Source organism: Elgaria multicarinata, chromosome 2, assembly GCF_023053635.1.
Source record: "Elgaria multicarinata webbii isolate HBS135686 ecotype San Diego chromosome 2, rElgMul1.1.pri, whole genome shotgun sequence".
Classification (NCBI taxonomy): domain Eukaryota; kingdom Metazoa; phylum Chordata; class Lepidosauria; order Squamata; family Anguidae; genus Elgaria; species Elgaria multicarinata.
In genome coordinates, this window is record NC_086172.1 from 8,250,176 (window position 1) to 8,273,813 (window position 23,638).

General features: G+C 41.6%; 1 protein-coding gene across 1 annotated transcript in view; it reads right to left on the minus strand.

Moving 5' to 3' along the window:
• Positions 1–23,638, minus strand: part of WDPCP (WD repeat containing planar cell polarity effector) — a 134,894-nt gene that overhangs the window by 52,440 nt on the left and 58,816 nt on the right. Inside the window, exons 10-11 of the mRNA XM_063115973.1 lie at positions 22,206–22,329; positions 759–822 (exon numbers count right to left, since the gene is read on the minus strand). Coding sequence (XP_062972043.1) covers positions 759–822; positions 22,206–22,329 — 188 coding nt within the window. The remainder of the gene's footprint in view (positions 1–758; positions 823–22,205; positions 22,330–23,638) is intronic.

Genomic DNA, 23,638 nt, shown 5'->3' on the forward strand with positions numbered 1-23,638 from the left:
GTAACCTTCTACAATGTGTTGTATGTGAGGCTATCTTTGAAAACGGCTCAGAAACTCCAGTTGGTTCAAAACAGAGCTGCTAGGTTGGGACTGGTCAATATGATCGTGTGATGCCAATGCTTCGTCAGTTGCACTGGCTTTCAGTCTGTTTCTGAGCCTAAATCAAAAGGTTGATGTTGACCTTTAAAGCTCTACACAGCTTGGGACAGAGTATCTAAAGAAAATTTCCTTCTGTATGTACCTGCTTGGACCATTAAGTAATCTTCTCTGGGTGCCTCCACTGACAGAACTTAGGTGGGTGGCTACAACAGAGAGGGCCTTCTCAGTTGTAGTACCCCATTTATGGAATTCCCTCAAGGCTTACCTTCCTTTTCTCCCAGCCATTGTAGAGCAGGTTTTATACTCACTTGATGTATTTTATTCTTGTGCTGATCGCCATTTTGTATTGCATTTTATTCTTTTAGCTTTTATAATCTGCCCAGAGAACATTTCTTATTGGGCAGATTAATATAGAATTAATATAAATAGTGTGATATTGTGAAAGGTCATCATAGATTGTTCTTCTTTATTACTAGAGTCTAGAACCTGTCAATAGCATATAATAAACTTAATACTTGATACCTACTGCCTCAGGGCCAATTCATAAAATTCGCTAAGATTAAAATTACTCAATTTCTTTTTAATGTGCATCAAAATTGACACAACCCATCCTATGGTAGCAAAATAACAGTAATGGAAATCCTTCAGGAATAACTTACCATAAATAAGTCACGGGCACCTATATCAACAGCAAGCAGAAAGGCCTTTTCAAATCTTTGATGCCTGCAAGATGAGGAGAAACAAAAAGGACCAATTGAAATCTATGTCCTAAATTACATGTTATAGGCAAACATGTGTAACGATACTGACAGCCCATTTGATGAGAAAAAGCAGTTTCTGGCAGGGGCACTCAAGAGAGAAGTGAAAGAAGAAAGAGCTTAACCCATTCCCTGCCTACAGTTGTCTCATTCCAAATTGTCCTATAGCAGTAGTTTTTCTTCCTGTTAGATTTTAAATGTGTATTTTCATGCAATTAAAATATTTGGAAGATGTCTGGGGTGGAGAAAGAATTAAGACAACTTTTCCTGCTTTTGATCACCCCCCTCCCAGTTTCTGGGAGGAGAAGGCTATAAATGGCTACTAGTCCTGTTGGCTACGTGCTATCTCCAGTATCAGAGGCAGTAAGCAGTTGCAGGGGAACATGGGTGAGAGGGTGATGTTGCACCCAAGTTCTCCTTGTGGGCTCCTGGTTGGTAACTGTGTGAACAGAGTGCTGGGATAGATGGATCCCTGGTCTGATCCAGCATGACTCTTCTTATGTTCTTATGAAGTGACTTCCTCACTAAATGGGCCAGGTACATTTGTATTCAATATGAGTTTTGAGTGTGTGTTTTAACCAAGCTATAAAGTGTCTATTTCTAAAATGCAAGGGATATTGTTCCTCTATTTGTGGTACATGGCTACCAGAATATTAGTGAGAGAAATATGCATAGTGTGAGAAAAAAACAATTATTTGCTTTCACTGAGTTACAACAATGTTCAGAACAGGTATACTGTATAGTATTGAAATAGAAAGCATATTTTCACATGGGAAATATCAAAGTAATTTGGATGGGATCTATATTCTCTGTAAGACATCATGATCAAAAAAGAAAAGTAAAAAATGTCCTATGACCAGCAGAACAGCTTTATGTGCCCCATTAAAATATTTCAAATTAATCTAAATCTGTCCAGTACTATCTACCTGTGCAACCAATTTAGGAGTAGCCTTGATGTGTTAAGCATTTTATTGTATATATTTATTTATTTATTTATCATACTTATACCCCGCTCCTCAGCCAAAAAAGGCTCTCGGAGCAGCTTACACTTAGCAAAAAAGACAGTCCCTGCCCTCAGGCTTACAATCTAATAAAGACATGACACACAAGGAAAAGGAGTCAAGGAGGGAGGGAGGGAGGAGAGAGAAAGAGAGAGAGAGTCCAGCAGGAGCAGGCCCCGATGTTACTTCTGCCTGCTCCTGTCCCCTTGGTCCTTCTTCTTCCCCACAGGGCCAAGATGGCAGTTTGCCCTGTGGGGGGGGGGGAAGAGTCCAGCAGGAGCAGGCCCCGATGTTACTTCTGCCTGCTCCTGTCCCCTCGGTCCTTCTTCTTCCCCACAGGGCCAAGATGGCAGTTTGCCCTGTGTGTGGGGGGGGAAGAGTCCAGCAGGAGCAGGCCCCGATGTTACTTCTGCCTGCTCCTGTCCCCTCGGTCCTTCTTCTTCCCCACAGGGCCAAGATGGCAGTTTGCCCTGTGTGTGTGGGGGGAAGAGTCCAGCAGGAGCAGGCCCCGATGTTACTTCTGCCTGCTCCTGTCCCCTCGGTCCTTCTTCTTCCCCACAGGGCCAAGATGGCAGTTTGCCCTGTGGGGGGGGGGGAAGAGTCCAGCAGGAGCAGGCCCCGATGTTACTTCTGCCTGCTCCTGTCCCCTCGGTCCTTCTTCTTCCCCACAGGGCCAAGATGGCAGTTTGCCCTGTGGGGGGGGGGAAGAGTCCAGCAGGAGCAGGCCCCGATGTTACTTCTGCCTGCTCCTGTCCCCTCGGTCCTTCTTCTTCCCCACAGGGCCAAGATTGTATGTTAAAAATGAGTACTTAATAAGCAGAAGATACAATGTTGGTGTTTATTAGCAAATTAATTAGTAAATTAATTTCTGATTATTTTACGATGACAATGAATAATACAGAGGCCATTAATATGAGTTTTTCCCATGCTGTGCAAAAGAGAACCCTTCAAATTGGTGATGGTGATTTTTGAAATAAAGATTAGGAAGGCGAACAGATATTGATCAAGATCCAAAAGAATAATGAAATTCCTTCCATGAACCCAAGTGATTTTAGAATTGTTTGCCTTGCACAGCAATCCCTTCCCCACAAACCTAGGAACTGCTTTTGAAACTGAAGGGAATTTAAAAAGTGGTTTGCAATATAGTGTTGGGCCAACAATTCAACAGGAAAAGAATTACCTTGACAAGGTGCTTTATTTATTTATTTATTTATTTATTTATTTTAGCACTTTTATCCAGCCCTTTAGCCAAAAAAGGCTCTCAAGGCAGCTTACGAAAATATTTACAGTGCCTGCCCACAGCCTTACAATCTAAAAAATATGACACAAAAAGGAAGGGGATTGGGAGGGAGGAGGGGGAAAAAAGAAGCAAATTCAGGCACTAGATGCTTAGTTGCAAAGTTCAGCAGCTGCTTCCTTTCCCTCTCCTTCTAACAGCCTCATACAGCTCAAGGCACGACTGAGGGATGCCTGACTGCCACTTCCTCTCCCTCTGATGGTAGCAGGAGGGAGGGGGCTCTCAGCTGGAGCTGGGCCCAGGCACGATGCATTAGCCCAGCCTTCCCCAACCTGATGCCCTCTAGATGTGTTGGACTACAGTACCCATCATCCCCAGCCAGCATGGCCATCTGCACGGTGCCTGGTTGGAGAAGGCCCATGCCTTAGCCGAAGGCGCTCTTTGTGGCCCAAACATTATTTCTAGAATGCTCCATTATTAGCCAAAATCCATATCTATATGTTTGTGGGATCATATTGTTAAACACAATATTGGTTTTCTTCCAGACAGCTGTGATTCTCAAAGAAGTCTGAATGCCCTGAATATATAATACATTTTGACACTTGTTTCAGAGTACCTCAAGCAATAAAACCTCTTGGAAAATGGAGATAAAGAAATTTGCCTCTAAACCATGAATTCAGGTTCTTCTTTGGGTAGAAGTGATACTCAACAGAAATATGCCATTCAAAGTTAGCACTCTCAAGTCTTATTTCAGTGTTCAGAGCAAACAGAATAGAAAAATGTTTAAGCTTACCAGTTTCAATACTGGTGGGTGATGAAATGGCAACTATTTAGCACCTTTTGTAGCACTTTGTGTCTGTACGTTTTGTAGCATATGACCATTTATAGGTGAAAACAACAAAGAGTATTGTGGAACCCTAAAGACTAACACATTTATTATGGCATACATTTTCATAGACTACAGTCCACTTCATCAGATGCATGAAGTATTATCCTGAATTAGAAGTATATTCATTAAACAAAACAAAACAAACAAAAAAACCCACGATGGTTTACAAAACAGTGTTAAGGTTCTACAGTTTTCAACCAAGTACAAAAAAGCAGGGAAAAATCGGGAGTTAAGGCTCACAAGCCTTAATGCCGCCACATCCTCCCTAAGGAGGCAGAAAGTACCAGTGAAATTCTCATTCTCCCAAAGCAGATAAACCATGAGGACAGGTTGGAGAACAGGACATGCAGAGGTGACTGTGGAGTTGTGGAAAACTGATGACAAACAACTTACGGCCACCTACGTCTCTATTTTTGTTTACCACTCTCCAGTTCTTCTGTATTTTCACTGCATGCAGTTCCCTGATTGTACTGTTTTCTATACAAAACAAAATAGATCAAGAGGAGTACAACATCCGTGTGTGTGTGGTGGGAAAGGGACAAGGAAGATTTACCTGGGAGAAAATCTCATTGAGCACAATGGGAGCTACTTTCAAGTAAACCTACATATGATTGCAGGGTAAACGTAGGAACCAAAAATTACTAATGAAACCTAATTGAGTGGGATAACCACAGGCTGGGAATCATATTTATTTATAGCACATTTCTCTGCATGTGTATGCTCTCAAGTAAAGCCCAATGAATTGCCCTAGATATTACAACCTAATAAAGGTAATTTTTAATTTATTTCTTTATTTCTTTATTACATTTCTATACCGCCCAATAGCCGGAGCTCTCTGGGCGGTTCACAAAAATTAAAAACATTCAAAGTATAAAACAACAGTATAAAACCATAATATGGTTCCTTTCCTTTTCATCAAACCCAGGTGAGGCAGTGGCTGTTCTGAACCAGTGCCTGGGCACGGTAATGGACTGGATGAGGGCTAACAGACTGAGACTCAATCCAAACAAGACGGAGGTACTGTTAGCGGGTGGTTCATCTGTCCGGCGAGGTGATGTTTGCCCTGTCCTGGACGGAGTTGCACTCTCCCTAAAGGATCGGGTCCGTAGTTTGGGGGTGCTCTTGGATCCAGAACTGTCACTTGAGGCACAGGTGAACTCAGTGGCAAAGAGCACCTTTTATCAGCTTAGGTTGATATACCAACTACGCCCTTATCTGGACAGAGATAGCCTAGCTACAGTCATCCATGCTCTGATAACCTCTCGCTTGGATTACTGCAATGCGTTATACGTGGGGCTGCCTTTGAAAACGGTCCGGAAGCTTCAGCTGGTACAAAACAGGGCAGCCCGTTTACTAACAGGGACTGGCCGGTGAGATCACATTATGCCAGTCCTTTTCCAGCTTCATTGGCTGCCAGTCCAGGTCCGGGCCCGATTCAAAGTGCTGGTATTGACATTTAAAGCCCTAAACGGTTTGGGGCCAGGTTATTTGAAGGAATGCCTCCTTCCATATGTACCTGCCCGGACCTTAAGATCATCTACAGGGGCCCTTCTCCGTGAGCCCCTGCCAAAGGAAGTGAGGCAGGTGGCTACTAGAAGGAGGGCTTTCTCCGCTGTGGCACCCCGGTTATGGAATGAGCTCCCCAGAGAGGTCCGCCTGGCGCCTACACTGTACTGCTTTCGTCGCCAGCTGAAGACCTTTTTATTCTCTCAGTATTTTAACACTTAATTTTAACTTAAATTTAAATTTTACTGTTCTAACTCTGTATTTTAATCTTATATCAATTTTGTTGCGTGGTTTTATCCTGGTTGTGCTTTTTATACTGTATTTTGTAATTGTGCTTTTAACATGTTGGTTGTTTTATTATGGTTTTAATTTTTGTGAACCACCCAGAGAGCTTCAGCTATTGGGCGGTATAGAAATGTAATAAATAAATAAATAAATAAATAAATAAATATAAAATACAATATAAAAGCTCAACCAGATAAAAACAGCAGCAATGCAAAATTACAAATTTAAAATACCAAGTTAAAATTTATTTATAGACTGTTAAAATGCTGGGAGAATAAAAAGGTCTTTACCTGGCATCTAAAAGCATATAATGTAGGTGCCAAGCGAACCTCCTTAGGGAGCTTATTCCACAGCCGGGGTGCCACAGCAGAGAAGGCCCTCCTCCTGGTAGCCACCTGCCTCACTTCCTTTGGCAGGGGCTCGCAGAGAAGGACCCCTGAGGATGACCTTAGGGTCCGGGCAGGTATGTACGGGAGATGGCATTCCTTCAGATAGCCTGGCCCCAAGCCGTTTAGGTCTTTAAATGTTAATACCAGCACTTTGAATCGGGGCCGGACCTGGACTGGCAGCCAATGAAGCTGGAAAAGGACTGGCGTGATGTGGTCTCGTCGGCCAGGCAGACTTACAAGAAAGTAAGCATCATTGAACACAGTGGGGCTTACAAAGCAGCAAGGGATCAGGGATCCACTGGAATCAATGATGCTTTTAAAAAATAACTGGGGGAGGGGGATTTTGGGACAAAGAAAGAGCCGGGGGGCGGGAGGGAGACTATTCTCTTAAACTATTCTCTCACAAAAAGCCATGGCCTCTAAATACATAAGAGCTTCCAGAGAAAATTTACAACAAAATCCACACACCCCTTCAAGCTAGTGCATAGGAGTGCGACTCATTGCACTAAATGGAACTTACTTCTGAGTAGACATGCCTAGGATTGAATTGAAAATCAAGCAGCAGCAATGATCAAATGAAGAATTAAAGGAGACGCACACCTTTAATTGTGCTGATCAACACAATTGTGCTGATCAGGAAATGCTTTTGCTTCCGCCCCCTCCCCTGCTGCATTTTTTTAAAAAAACGCTGCAATCCTCTACACACTTACCTGGGTGTAAGACCCACTGCATCCAATGGAACTTATTCCTGAGTAGACATGCATACAATTGAATTAAAAATCAAGCAGCAGCAATTGTAGGATCATTTATTTATTTATTTATTTTTAAAGCATTTGTATCCCACCCTATATCACTAGGTTCTCAGGCCGGCATACAGATTCTTGTGCTGGAAAGAAGGAAACTCTCAGTAACGTCTCTCTCTCTCTCCCTCCCCAAGGTTCCAGACAGTTTTTAAAAGGCTGCAATCCTGTACACACTAAGGGTCTAGGAGGCAGCCATAGCTGAGGCGGGGGGAGGGGGGAGAGATGCTACTGAGCATATGTCGTGCTGTGCCTGAAAATGGCTGCTGTATACATTATAATGTGAAGAATAAATATTAATTAAAAATCAACTAAAGGGAATTTTTTTAAAAAGAAAAGCTATTCCACTAACTACCATGAAAGAGGAAGAAGACACCACCACTGGATTAATTAGTAAGGAGATCGTTACCTTGTCGTGGTGCTGGAGCTTGAGCACCTCAAGGATGCCATGAGCTAAACCGTGAAGGGACACCCAAGACGGGAAGGTCATGGCAGAGAGGTCAGACTAAATACGATCCCTGGGGAAGGTAATGGCAACCCACCCCAGTATTCTTGCCGGGAAAACTAAATGGATCAGTACAACCAGAGATATGTCAGTATACCATCGGAAGATGGGACCCCCAGGTCGGAAGATGGTCAAAATGCGACTGGGGAGGAACAGAGGATAAGTTCAACTAGCCCCAGATGTGATGATGCAGCTAGCTCAAAGCCGAAAGGACGGCTAGCGGCCGACAGTGCGGGTGGTGAACGACGAATCCGATGTTCTAAAGATCAACACACCATAGGAACCTGGAATGTAAGATCTATGAGCCAGGGCAAGTTGGATGTGGTTATTGGTGAGATGTCAAGATTAAATATAGATATATTGGGTGTCAGTGAACTGAAATGGACTGGATTGGGCCACTTCACATCAGATCACCACCAGATCTACTACTGTGGACAAGAGGATCACAGAAGAAATGGAGTAGCCTTCATAATTAATAATAAAGTGGCTAAAGCAGTGCTTGGATACAATCAAAAAAATGATAGAATGATCTCAATTCGAATTCAGGGTAAGCCATTTAACATCACAGTGATCCAAATATATGCCCCAACCACAGATGCATTCTCTTACCCTCCTTATTGCTTTATTATGATTTTATTAGAAAGTAAGCCTATGCGGCAGGGTCTTGCTATTTATTGTTTTACTCTGTACAGCACCATGTACATTAATGGTGCTATATAAATAATAATAATAATAATAATAAAGCAGAAGTATTATTATTATTATTTATTTATTTATTTAAATAGCACCATCAATGTACATGGTGCTGTACAGAGTAAAACAGTAAATAGCAAGACCCTGCCGCATAGGCTTACAATCTAATAAAATCATAGTAGAACAATAAGGAGGGGAAGAGAATGCAAACAGGCACAGGGTAGGGTAAACAGGCACAGGGTAGGGTAAAACTAACAGTATAAAGTCCGAACAACATCAAGTTTTAAAAGCTTTAGGAAAAAGAAAAGTTTTTAGCTGAGCTTTAAAAGCTGCGTTTGAACTTGTAGTTCTCAAATGTTCTGGAAGAGCATTCCAGGCGTAAGGGGCAGCAGAAGAAAATGGACGAAGCCGAGCAAGGGAAGTAGAGACCCTTGGGCAGGCGAGAAACATGGCATTAGAGGAGCGAAGAACATGAGCGGGGCAATAGTGTGAGATGAGAGAGGAGAGATAGGAAGGAGCTAGACCGTGAAAAGCTTTGAAGGTCAACAGGAGAAGTTTATATTGGATTCTGAAGTGAATTGGAAGCCAGTGAAGAGATTTCAGAAGTGGAATAACATGGTCAGAGCAGCGAGCCAAGAAGATGATCTTCGCGGCAGAGTAGTGAACAGAAACCAACGGACTGATGTGAGAAGAAGGAAGGCCAGAGAGAAGAAGGTTGCAGTAGTCCAACCGAGAAATAACCAGTGCATGAACAAGCGTCTTGGCAGAAGAGACAGAAAAAATGATCGAATCCTGGCAATATTATACAGGAAAAAACGACAGGAGCTAAACCATCAATATGAGGAATAAAGGAGAGCGAGGAATCAAATATAAAGCCAAGACTACGAGCTTCCTTGACTGGAGTAAGCGTGACATCATTGACAGTAAGAGAGAATGAGAGATGAGGAGAAGGTTTAGGAGGAAAAACAAGCAATTCAGTCTTTGCCATATTAAGTTTCAAACGACGATGAAGCAGCCAAGCTGAGATATCTGAAAGACATGCCGAGATACGATCGTGAACATCAGGAGAAAGTTCCGGAGATGAAAGATATAATTGAGTATCATCGGCATACAGGTGATATTGGAGGCCATGAGATTGAATGAGATTACCCAAGGGCAACATGTATAAAGAAAACAACAACGGGCCAAGCACCGAGCCTTGCGGAACCCCTACTGAAAGGGGAAAAGAGGAAGACGAGCTGCCATTAGCCAACACGCTGAAAGAGCGACCTGCTAGATAGGAGGCAAACCAGTTATAGACAGAGCCACAAAGTCCAAGATCATGAAGGGAATCTAAGAGAAGATCATGATCAACCGTGTCAAAGGCTGCAGTTAGATCAAGGAGAATAAGAACGGAATAAAGGCCTTTAGACTTGGCAGTAAGAAGATCATTGGTGATCTTAGTAAGGGCTGTTTCAGTGGAATGCAAAGGACGGAATCCAGATTGAAAAGGATCCAGAGCAGAGTTACTAGAAAGAAAATCAAGACAACGAGAGTAGACCACACGCTCCAGGATCTTTGAAACAAAAGGCAACAAAGAGACAGGTCGGTAGTTAGACAGAGATAGCCTATCAAGAGTAGGTTTCTTGAGAATAGGAGAGACTGTAGCATGTTTAAAAGCAGAAGGAAATGAACCAGAGGACAGAGAAAGATTAATAATATGAAGCAAGGAAGGGAGGATAGCGGGAATAAGATTAATAAAGACTCGAGAAGGAATCGGATTACGAGAACAAGTGGAAGGCTTCGAAGAGCGCAGTAATGTAGACAGTTCATCCGCTGAGACCGAAGGAAACGCAGAGAAATTTGCAGGAGGAACTGACAGATGAGGAACAGGAACTGGAAGAGGAGCAGAGCTGGCCAGATCAGAGCGAATAGTTTGGATTTTAGCATTGAAAAAAGAGGCAAAGTCATTAGCAGACAGAGAGGCGGGAAGAGATGGTGGATTAGGCTTCAGAAGAGAGTTGAAGGACGCAAAGAGCTGCTGAGGATGCATAGCATTTGACTGGATCAACGTTGAGTAATACTGCTGTTTGGCCAGTGAGATGGCAGAAGAGAAAGAGGAGAGTACAAATTTGTAATGGACAAAGTCCGCCCAGTCCCTGGTCTTACGCCAAAGGCGTTCAGCTGCCCGGGAACAAGAGTGAAGGTAGCGGAGGAAAGAGGTGAGCCACGGTTGGGGTTGAGAAGGGCGAACTATCCGAGTTGTAGATGGAGCAAGATTATCAAGAGTTGAAGATAAGGAGGATTTAAAGAAGGAGACAGCTGAGTCCAGGGAGACAGCCGAAAAGACAGAAGGAAGAGAGGAGGCTAGAGACTGAGAAAAAGCCTCATAATTGATAGATTGCAAGTCACGACAAGAGCGAGAAGCAGGACGTGAAGGAGGAGGAATATGAGTAATATTGAAAGAAACTAGATGATGATCTGACAAAGGAAAGTCAGCAGTAGAAAAGTCCAAAACAGAGCAATTCCGAGTGAGAACAAGATCCAGACAGTGTCCAAGGGAATGTGTGGGTACATCAGACCAAAGCTTAAGATCATAAGAGGAAGATAAAGAGCAAAATCGTAGAGCTGCAGCATCTTGAGGGTCATCTACATGGATATTGAAGTCACCCAAGATAAGAGTAGGACAATTATCAGAGATCAGTTCTATGAGGATCTGCAGCACCTACTGGATAATACACCAAAAAGAGATGTTATTTTCATTACAGGAGACTGGAACGCTAAGGTGGGCAGTCAAATGACATCTGGAATTACAGGTAAGCATAGTCTAGGAGAACAAAATGAACATAGGCTGATAGAATTCTGCCAGGACAACTCACTGTGCATAACAAACACTCTCTTCCAACAACCTAAAAGACGGCTTTATACATGGACTTCACCAGATGGCCGGCACCGAAATCAGATTGACTACATCCTTTGCAGCCAAAGGTGGCGGACATCTATACAGACAGTAAAAACAAGACCTGGAGCTGACTGTAGTTCAGATCACAAACTTCTTATTGCACAATTTAGAATCAAACTAAAGAGAATAGGGAAGACCCACAGATCAGTTAGATATGAGCTCACTAATATTCCTAATGAATATGCAGTGGAAGTGAAGAATAGATTTAAGGGACTAGATTTAGTAGACAGGGTCCCGGAAGAACTATGGACAGATGTTCGCAACATTGTCCAAGAGGTGGCAACAAAAAACGTCCCAAAGAAAAAGAAAACCAAGAAGGCAAGATGGCTCTCTGCTGAGACACTGGAAGTAGCCCAAGAAAGAAGGAAAGCAAAAAGCAACAGTGATAGGGGGAGATATGCCCAACTAAATGCAAAATTCCAGAGGTTAGCCAGAAGAGATAAGGAATTATTTTTAAATAAGCAATGTGCGGAAGTGGAAGAAGACAATAGAACAGGAAGGACAAGAGACCTCTTCCAGAAAATTTGAAACATCGGAGGTAAATTCCAGGCAAAAATGGGTATGATCAAAAACAAAGATGGCAAGGACAAGTAGCAACGGTAAGAACAGATCACGGAACAACGGACTGGTTTAAGATTGGGAAAGGAGTATGGCAGGGTTGTATACTCTCACCTTACCTATTCAACTTGTATGCAGAACACATCATGCGACGTGCTGGGCTTGACGAATCCAAGGATGGAGTTAAAATCGCAGGAAGAAACATTAACAATCTCAGATATGCAGATGACACCACATTGATGGCTGAAAGCGAGGAGGAGCTGAGGAGCCTTATGACAAAGGTGAAAGAAGAAAGTGCAAAAGCTGGGTTGCAGTTAAACCTCAAAAAAACCAAGATTATGGCAACCAGCTTGATTGATAACTGGCAAATAGAGGGAGAAAACGTGGAGGCAGTGACAGACTTTGTATTTCTGGGCGCAGATTACTGCAAACGCTGACTGCAGCCAGGAAATCAGAAGACGTTTACTTCTTGGGAGGAGAGCAATGACAAATCTCGATAGAATAGTTAAGAGAAGAGACACCACACTGACAACAAAGGTCCGCATAGTTAAAGCAATGGTATTCCCCCTAGTAACCTATGGCTGCGAGAGCTGGACCATAAGGAAAGCTGAGCGAAGGAAGATAGATGCTTTTGAACTGTGGTCTTGGAGGAAAATTCTGAGAGTGCCTTGGATTGCAAGAAGATCAAAGCAGTCCATACTCCAGGAAATAAAGCCAGACTGCTCACTTGAGGGAATGGTATTAAAGGCAAAACTGAAGTACTTTGGCCACATAATGAGAAGACAGGATACCCTGGAGAAGAGGCTGATGCTAGGGAAAGTGGAAGGCAAAAGGAAGAGGGGCTGACCAAGGGCAAGATGGATGGATGATATTCTGGAGGTGACAGACTTGACCTTGGGGAAGCTAGGGGTGGCAACGGCCAACAGAAAGCTCTGGCGTGGGCTGGTCCATGAAGTCACGAAGAGTCAGAAACGACTGAACGAATAAACAACAACAATTACTTCACAAAGTAAGAGCACAAATAAATGCCAATGGAAATTATCAGATCTATTTTCATTGAGATTTGTTTTCTTTTCTACTTTAAACTGCCCTCCTTCCCTCAATCTTTCACCAATCTTCTTGAAATTTTCAGGTTATGCAAAACCAATACTTCTTTCTGGCATATGTAAATTTGAGAAAGTTTGGTGAAGCATTTTTGATTTTATGAATGTTAGGATGACCAACCTCCCCAATTACTCATTGAAAATGGTAAAACGTGTTTTTCCCTGTCGGTCCTTAACAAGGACTCACAAGTGTGAGTCCGTAAATACACACATGGGGGTGAATAGAGTGCATGCAGCTGGGCTAGCTGAAAGGGACTTCCTGGCTGGCTTCGGCCAACATGATAATGAACGGGCCTGGTGGGGGGGAAGAAGGCAACTGTTGGTAGAGTTGATTATTGTGTCGTGTGGGGAGGGGGGACACAACAGACATGAATCCCTTTTTATCCCAGCCATTGCATCTAATTTTGGGGACGGTGTCCTGTGAAAATAGAAAAATGCAAAAATTAAAGTGTGTGTGTGTGTGTGTGTGTGAGAGAGAGAGAGAGAGAGAGAGAAAGAGAGTTACTATCCTATTTATTTGTACTGATGGGGAAAATTTATACTGATATTAGAAAATATATTAGTGACTAGGTACAACCAACAAGCTATCTTAGACATGCTCATTGACCATGTAAGCATATTCCTGGTGCTGGGCTGATAAAAGGAGTACTGCTACATTTTTTTTCTCATCTTCAGTAAGAATGCACAATGCTTAGAAAATCATCTGTAGCAGAAGGGCTGTGCCACAATTTTAATTTATAAATGTTCCTTATAAATGAAGAAGTCTTAGAACCTGCCTCATCAAGAAGTCCAGTGAAGGATGATGTGTGATATGTAAATGAGAATTTAAAATCCTTCCAAAGAAGACAATGGGAGTAATGAATATTGGAAACAATTTGCATGTAATCAAATCCAGCTGAAATGAAGTTTTAATTTGTTTGAATTTTGAGATGCATATGCAAATTTTTTAAGTATTTGGAATATCGTTCGAGCATTTACTTAACATCTAGCAATTGTATTTAAGCATATGAACGGATGATGAAAATAGGTTAAATCAACAACAGCTACCAAACATTTACTTCAGGGCTTACATGATCACTTTTAATTCAGTTATTTCATTTAATATTTCAATTTAATAGTTTACTCTTTCATTCATTTTCTAGGCATCTTGCCCATTTCTTAAGAACTATTATTAATTATTCATAAGAAACAATTTCCTCATAAATTTTCCTATTAGCAATTTTTGGAACAGAAACAACACACATGGTTTTACAAAATGAAAAACAATGCTTCCTTAGCTACACTGTCTAATTTTTAAACGCAAGAAAACTAAAAAGGGTGATGGTTTGAATGGTATGAACTAATATATTAAGATGTAGTTCACTTCTAATTAAAAGAAATGTTAAGGCGAAAAAGTCTTTGAAAATAGGCTGCTTCCACTGATTAATTGATATATTAAAAGAGAATTTTAAAAATAGCTATAGCAATTTTTAAAAGGAGTTTCAAGAGTTATCTGTTCCATTTACCAGATGTATTTAGAGTTCCATTTGCAAAAGTGCAGTGATTTATAATATGCACCTATACAAATGTGTGTGGGGGGTCTAAGTGGAATAATGTACTTTCCCTCGATTGTGCAACAGTTCAAATTTTATTGACGAGGATTCTATTCATTTTGTGGATTTTAATATTTACCACAGACCCTTCAGTGTGCAAAATGCTGTACTAGTCACAGGGCTGTTATCAGCTAGTGGGCAAAGGTATGTTTCCTAATTTTCAATGTTCTGGTTCCAAGTCTGCCTTACATGAAATATTTCTGCCATCATCGATTTCAAACACTTAGGGCCTTGCTAGACCTACTGGATAATCCGGCCGGGAGTCGGGGTGACGGTGCGCTACAGCTACCCGTGCCGTCACCCTTTTCCACATGTAAGATGCGACGGGGCAAGGGAAAGCCCCGTCGCGTCCGCCATTTTTGTTTAGAATTAAAGGGCCATGTGCGCAGGAGCGCACCGCTGGAGAAGGTAGGTGTTTTTAAAAATAAATATAGGGTCCCCGCTCCCCCTGCGCCTGATTCCCCCCCACAATGCCTGATGCCCCCCCTGCCCGCTCGCTCGTCCTCCCCCCTCCCCAATGCCCTGTCCCCCGTCCTTCTTTCCCCCCTCCCCGATGCCCTGTCCCCCGTCCTTCTTCCCCTCCCCGATGCCCGTGCTTCTTTCCCCATCCCCCGTCCGCCGTGCCCGTCCTTCTTCCCTCATCCCCCGTCTGCCATGCCTGTGCCCGTCCTTCTTCCCCCCTCCCCCGTCCGCTGTGCCCGTCCTTCTTCCCCCCTCTCTCCTGCTGGGTCCGGCCTTTCCCCCGGCCCCTATCTCCTCCCCTGTGATTCCCCCCCCAGCCCGATGGGCACAGTGCCCCGTGGCTTCTCCCAGCTACTCACAAGTAAGCGAGCAGCCGGGAAAAGCCACAGAAGTCGTTAGACTCCGGGGCTGCGGAAAAGCCAGGCCATAAGCGAATCCGCTTATCCCAACTTAAGGGAGGCATTAGGCCAGCCTGACCCCAGGATCCCCTGTGTATCATCTGGATGCACAGGAGGGAGACCAGGCCTCACACCACGCTAACGCCTCGTCTAGCAACGGCCTTAGAGTGAAATCCTACACGTTTACTCCAGTGTGTTGAATGCGGCTTACTCCAAGCTATTTGGTTATAGGATTGCAGCCTCAGGGTCCAATCCATTCTCTCTTGTACTGGAAATGGGAGGTCCATGTATGACTCCCGTAATGTCATACTTTTGCAAACCACCCAAAGCTTCAGCTATGGGGTGGCATATAAATGTAATAAATAATAATAATGGCATCCATTGGCCCTGCTCTGCTGACATAGACCCTGTTCAGACGACATGCTAAGCCACGGTGGTTAAGCCTTCTGAGCTAAACATTATGGTGTATCATGTCATGTGAGCCATCATTTAGAGTGTCGTGTAAACCATTCCTAACCATGATGGCTACATAACGACAGTTTAAACATACTCACTCTCACTAACCATTTGCTGCAAAAGGGTTAGAGGCCTAACCATGGCTTAGTGTGTTGTCTGAACAAGCATATAGAATACTTGTGTCCAGCATATGAGTGGCCTGCATGCGTGGAATGAAACAGCTGAAATGTTCCATGGCCGGCATGCATAAATAGAGAAGTCTACAAATGCAGTTTGGGGCATCATAACACAATATGAAGTAGTCTAATTTGTATATGAGATTAAATCAAATCATTTTAATAGAAGGGAGTGCCAATTGTTCAAAGATTTGCCAATCATCTCAAGCCCTCTGTACTCCTTGGCCAGAAAAATGAAAGCAGGAGGAGGTTTGGATAGAGCAATTGGGTAAAATACTGCCTGCTTGTCCTTATCTCTCTGTAATTAAGGTATTTAGAGCTGCAAAGGTTTGTTTGTTTTTTGCAGAGAATGTGCTTTCCAAATCCTTGAGGCGGGAAAAAGGCTGTTAGGGGTTTAAACATATTTCTTGTCTAAATCAGAGTTTATTTGTTGCAACATCCAAATTATATTTTTGCATCTCTGACATGGAGCTCCATCAGATGAGTGGTTTATTGCACACTCGTTACTGGGCACTCATGGATTTTCGCGGGTCCCTCTCACGATGTATGCCTCCTGCGCACCTCCTGCCCCTTCTAGCCTTCTTTGTGGGATTAAAAAACACCCCAGTAAGTTTGACTTATTTTTAAAGATGGAAGTTGCTGCTATCTCCTGCTGTGTGCAGGAGAAGCAGCACCATCAAAACGGCCCATTGAATGAGCCATATGCACGTTGTTTACTTCATCTTTCAAAAGAGGAAATAATGAGAGACAAACGCACAGGCAGAGAAGTGACGGTAAGCAAACACGATTTCCCCTTGTGTGATGATGCTGATCATCAAATCAGGGAATGCAAAACGGCTATCATATGGGGGGTGCTTTAAACTAGTTCTTGTGGCATTAGTCACTATGTGGTGAGCCATTTAATGAAGCAGGGGCTTGCCATATGGATCAGGGAGTTTTCTCTGTGGTATCTGACTGTTGCACTTGAATAGATCACTATATGTAGATAGTTGGTGATGAGAACAATTTAGTGTACTTCATGTGATGTTAGTTTAGTGTGGGCTTCAGCCACATAAAACTGAGGAGCCTCAGTTTCCTTTTATGTTGCTGGAAAGGAAGAGAGCATTTCCTTTTTCACAGGGAGGTCATGGAGCTCAGCTTAGCTCATTTCATTTCCGCAAGGCTCTTCAACGAAAGAGACTGAAGAGGCATGTAGAATTATTCAATTAAAATTGTAATGCTAAACGTAAAGCTGTAACTGCTTTTAAAATATATACTATATGTTATTTTTATTAGAATCTTCTTTCACTTTGAAATCCTCACACTCCGTATCATTCCCATTTTTCTCTAAGACAAAATATTTTGTTGCCATAGCAATATCTTGTTGGGATGCTGCTAAAATTGCTTTCCTTCAGGTCTGTAAAGGCTGCAACCAACATCCCCACTGAACACATCTCCTCCGTGCCTAGTAGTTTCCCCAACCTCTTACTGTTTAGTAACTTCTCAACAGTCTAACTTTATCTTTAAATACAGGCACACTCCAGCATTCTCTTCCAAAGTACTCTGGGCTGAAAACAGATGTTAATTAAAAATGCTGATAAGAGCTGATGACACCTGTTGTTTCACACTTATTTTGCTCAACCCTGTCTGTTAAATCCCAGCTCTTATTACATTAATTCTCTCCAGCTTTTCTTCTGTTTCAGATTTAGCCCTCTCACTCTGGTGATCATGTAAACTTTACAGTATGTCTTGAAAGCTACATTTTATTGAGCAAACATATCAGCATGTCTACACACCAAAAGACAGCACTATAGCAGAGGGGACTTTGGCTAAGGATGAGTTGTTGCTTCTACTATAAAACCCTATTGTATAGATATATCCTAACAGTTTAAAAAGTGCAGTATATGAGGACATTTGGTTGTACAAATTCAGAGCTAGATTGATGCATTTCCCCCAGTGGGCCTAGTTTTCTCTAAAGCCTGGGGACGATATTTACTACTGCTGCTTCTAAAGCCTATGGTATGTTTACAATGAATCCACACAGTGAAGTAAGAGCTTACCCACAAAACCAAGGAAGTCAGTGCCCTAATTGACTCAGGCCCTCACTTTGAAAACTGATTTTAATGCCAGGCCTTCAAACCCTGGAACGTAAGTCATAGAACATATATTTGAGCCTGTGCAAAGTGCCTGCCCTTCAACAGTGCACAGTGGCTTCTGGCTCTCATGCATCTAGGAGTATATGGCACAGCTGGTGAGAAACTGCAAACAAGTCAGCAAGTCAAAGGAGCAACTAACTGATGTGTGTTTGTATTTTTTTATTTTTCATATGAAGATGCCTTAGATCGAATCAGACTGGTGGTCCATTTAGCTTAGTATTGTCTACACTAACTGACAGAAGCTCTCTAAGGTTTCAGACAGGAATGTTTCCTAGCCCTACCTTGAAATGCAGGGGAATTGAACCTGGGATCTCACCTTCACATAAAGCATATGCTCTTCACTGGGCTTTCACTAGGTGGAAGTGAAATGCACTAGTAGTACATAGATATAGGTGAGCTTTTACTTTTGTAAATGTGCAGTTGGGAACTGGATCCCAAATAATACATGACTACTCCTTCCTCTTCAAAAATTCAGAACCCAGCACAGTACAGCTGCTTTCCCTTCACAGGTACAAATATTACTATCAGTACTGCTCAAGATTTTCTTATTTGGGAATTAAATAGTTTTGTTTGTTTTTGTTTTCCTGATATTTTGCCCAAATTTGCTTACATTGTAGTTTTCCAACAAGAGATTTAAATCGCACAACCATAGGGCATCAAAGTACTTGAGTGAAATTAAAACTTGCAGTGCAACTGGCTTGAATTAAAAAATTTTTTTAGCAGTGTTGTGTAGTGAAAGACAATCTAACATTTCACTGGGTTAAATGTTTAATCCTTGACTGGAAAATTAAAATCTGGTTAAGTAGGGGCAACCCTATCTCTTGTTTTGTAAAGCAGTTCAATAATTGTAGCGGGGGCAGTCTTTTCATGTGCTGCTTGGATCAAAAAGACTGAAATTCACATTCACACGTATAACATGAATATCTTTTGATCAACTTTCTAAGGCAGGATATAACCTGAAATATATTCAGCAGAGGATGCTTGTTAACAGCTTTCAAAATGCTGCAGTTCAATCTTTTCCTTGAAAGTTATTTTCTCTGCCTTATAACACCAGAGACAACTCAATTACCATTTATGTTCAAGGACATAACTTAGGTACCTGAAGTATTAACATGTGCGTAGTAATAATGACTGACGCAAATGACTTTTAATCTTCAGGAAATCTCTTTTAAAATTCATTCATGCAACCCTATTTTTCACGTTGTGATGGTAGTCAGCATTTGGCAGTATGCTCATTTATAGAGTTTGTCACATGGTGAGGAGTCACAAATGCTGGGTGGGAAAAAGGCTGTTCTTATGATATGGAACTGCCTAGGAACTTGTCCATGGAATAGAATAGCTACTTTCCTCTTCCTCATCCCATCATCAGGCAAAAGACCAAAAATTAATCTCATTTGAGATATTGAAGAAGGGTACCGTTTGTCTGGCTCAGGAGGGTGGGAGTTGTCCCTCACTTCTAGCCAAAGCCCATCTACCTTACAGCAGTATTTTGCATTTTGTGAGGGGGCAGGGTTGCTCTTATTTTACTTTATTTTACTTAGTTCTTTAAAAAGCTACCCACACTCCTATTCTCTAGTGCCGAAGCACATACTTACTTCAAAAAAAAAAGAAAAGAAAAGAAAAAGGGGCAAACTTCAGAACAGTTCTCTCTCTCTCTCTCTCTCTCTCTCTCTCTCTCTTTCTATCCCCTTGAACCCTTTGTATATGTTGCAAATTACTGCAAATTTATGTTGCAAATTACAACATAAAGTATATGTTGCATTACTGAAGTAGACACTTCAGGGATTAATTGTGCAAAGCATAGAAAATATTGGAGGCACGCATTCACATTATGAGCCTGTTTAAGCCATGGTGAAGCATTTTGAGCTAAACATTCTGGCTTAGTATGTTTACCCTTCCTAACCATGATGGCCACATAACCGTGGTTTAAGTACACTCACCATTTGCTACAAAAGGGTTAGCGGGCTAATCATGGTTTAGCATGTTGTCTGAACAGGCCCACTGTAGGGTTAAGGACTAGAATTATTCTGGTTTTTTTTCCTTTGTCAAAGCACCGCCAGTAGTGTGGCAACATAAGGGAAGAATATGCTTCCAGTTTGAATTCAAGGTGTTGGTAATGACGTTTAAAGCCCTAAACGGCTTGGGACCTCAACACTTGAGAGATCTGATGGAGGAGCCCTTCTCTACATCTCACCAGCACAATACATACGCTATGGTGGGACACGGGAGAAGGCTTTCTCTGACTGTGGAATGCCCTCCCCTTGGTGGCCTGACTGGTACCAATGCTAATTTTATTCCGGTGCCAAGTGAAAACATGGCTTTTTAACAAAGCCTTTAATGGTTAAATTCACTAAGCTGGCACATTGTTTTAACTGTTTTAATTGCTTTTAAATTATATATTGTTTTAACTTGGTTCATGGTTTAATTTGTTTTTAGCTGTGTATATTTATTGTTTTATTGTATGCTTTTATCTGCCGCCCTGATGATATAGGACAGGATACAAATGTTTTAAATTATGTTGATGATGATGATGATGATGATAATAATAATAATAATAGAGGACTACATAAAATAAGCAATGAAACAGAATATGTATTTTTTATTATTTTATTTATTACATTTATACCCCACCTTTTTACCTCCAAGGAACCCAAGGCGGCGTACACGGTCCTCCTCCTCTCCATTTTAAGAATTATTATTATTATTATTATTATTATTATTATTATTATTATTATTTTATCCTCACAACAACAACCCTGTGAGATAAGTTGGAATGAGAATCTGTGACTGGCCCAAAGTCACCCAGTGAGCTTTTGCAAAATACAAGATAACTTATAGAACTTTGTTTTAGGGGGAAAAAACTAATCTCTGTTTTAAGTAGAGTTGCTAGCTTTTAAGGTCCAAGCTGTCATGAAATGATTATGCTTAACAATGTAAGAAAATATAGAAATCAGGATGATTTTTAAAAAAAATGTACACTGACAAATTCAAATCTTCTATCACTGGGAAATGTCACATCCAAAGAGACAGAGAAGGATGTTGGCCTACTTGGGGTTTGTTACAAGTCTGAAGCCATGGTTCAACTTCGGAACTACAACTTTTTCTTGTTTTTGGATTTGTGAATATTACTTCATAACTAGGAAGATGGGAACAGTGAAAGAAACCTCTTTTGAATAAAATGTAGAATATGGATATGCAGTGTGCAAAATAAACAAGTGATTTTCATTTGTTAGGGAATATGACAAGTACACTTGCTTTACTTTCTCATTCACATAGCAAATCATGCTTTGTTGTTCAATTCTGAACCAACCCTTCCTCTCCCTCCTTTTTCAACATTTGCTAGGTTGTTTTGAATTGTGATATTAATAAAATGTTTTAATAATCTTTAATTTTTTTAAAAAATCCATTGATTCCCTACATGTTTCTCTGAGCTACATGAAGGAAGAGCAAGATACAAAAAAATGATTTAAGTCTCATTGTATAAGTCTTCCAAAATCCTAACTCAAAATTGCGAAACATCCAACAGTGTCCAAATGCTACTGTTACTGATGTTGAGCTACCATAAACCAATGCTTGGGGACCAACCGTTGTGCTTCCTAGCATGATGGGTTTTTCAGGAAACCTGATGTGCTAGCAAGCGCTATGGGCCCTGCGTACTCATTGGTTTGCACTAATGCAACACTAATAGCACCAGAACAGTACCACAGTTGTATCCTTTACACAGACTGCATAAATCATACAATTAAATCTGAAAAACATTTTAATTTATTTTAGTGGATTGAAGTTTTAGCATATGTTATTTCTACTTAAACAGGTAAGGGAAAGGGGGGAAAATCAGGCCAATTTCACAGGTGCAGTGTCAAAAATAGTATTTGGCCACACATTGGTAATCTGCATTTTAGCATCAATTCTTTTCAGCCTCTTCCCCTCACAGTTCTAATTTTTACTCCAATTAACAAGTGTACCCATGGAATCAGTCAGTTCTCTATCAAACTGAAAAGGAAAGAGATTCACATTAAAAATGAGTTGATGACAGAAGAGATGAAAACAGTGCTTTATATATACTTCTGAAAAGAAGGAAGGACTATTTAAAACAATGCCAATGAATGCATTTTTATTCCAGGGTGGTCCTTTAAAAAAATGTGTTAATCACATTAACAGTGTAAAGTTATTGAAACGTGCAACGAATTTGAAGCTAAGAGAAGTCAAAGCTGTCATTCACCTGAGCAGGTGGTGGAAGAATCGTCTCGTATATCTGCTGATCTGGTCCCGGTATTCCAACACAGTTGTCTCAGAGAGAGGCCTTGTTGGTGCATAGAAGGTCCCAAGGCTTGCCTCAAGCTGTGCTGTGGAGTTCAAACACAGCAGCAGTGAAACTAGTGGAACAGCTTCACTTCAAACAGTTCATGTATGCAGTTAGTCAGGTTTTTCAAACACAGGCAAAATGTGAATTTATTGCTGGGGAGATTAAATTAAAATGTGACAGCTGGTTCAGAAGTAAACCTATATATAAGCACTCATTTGAGGCAGGGCCTATGATGATTTAGAGCAACAACAACAAAATTGTCAAAAGTTATTGCAAACTGTTCCCTAATTATTTGCATGTGGCAAGAATGACTTCTATCTGTTGAATACTCATCAACACGAAGTTTGAACACAGTTCTCCTAGCAAATATCAACTCCCAGCTTCTAGTTTTGTCTTAGAGAGAATAATAACCAAGAGAAAATGATAAACTTGACTAGTCCTAGCTCCTCCGTTGTACCATAAGGTCAACAGGTGAAGAGCTTTTCCTGTGATGGCCCATGGGGAAATGGAATTCGTTCAACACATATTTCACCACCTCTAATGAGGAGTGCTTTTCTGCTTTAAGAATTATTCAAGTACACACCAGGATGACTTACATAGCTACCAGACAAGTGCTATCCTAATATTGTCATGACAGTATATAATCGCTGCTTTCCAAAGAATGTCTCCTTTAAGTACTTCCTGACCATCAACAATTTGTCTTTTGCAACATTTAATAAAGGAGCTAACTCTTGCTGGTTGCTGAATATGCTGCCCACCCAGGTGTGGAAGAGCCTTTCTAGCCACTGGTGGCTGTGTTCACCCTGCCTGCCCCACAGGGGGACAGGGGATGCCTGACGCTCATCTTGGGATTCTAGATGAATTAATTCCCAGACCCTAGTTTTAGAGAAGTTGGGAGAAATATAGAAGAAAAAGAAAAGAAAAAAGATATGAGAAGGAAGCTATCCAACAATAAGAGCTGGCCTTCTTAGGAGCACCAGCTCACCTGATCTTGTGGCTCACTAAGCAGAGCTGGCCTGGGAGGTCTAGATGGCTCCTTCCTTTGGAAGAGGCAACAGTTTGGCCCTGTCTTTGTGCTCCAGAAGGAGGTGCCACCCCAAAGTAATGCCCTCTGTGAGCCTCTGAAGAACTGTCAGTGGGTTTTTTGGGAAAACTTGTCAGATTTACCAATGCCAGTTTCTTCTTTTCTTTTTAAATTATTACTTTATGCAACCAGGCGCATGAAGAAGAAAAAATCCCCTTTGAAGAAAACACACCAAAATGTCTTCAGAGTAGGATCAATGGTTGGGCAGAGGAATAAAGTGGGTGGGTGAACTTTCCCCAGCTACCACTGTACTGCTCCAAGGGAA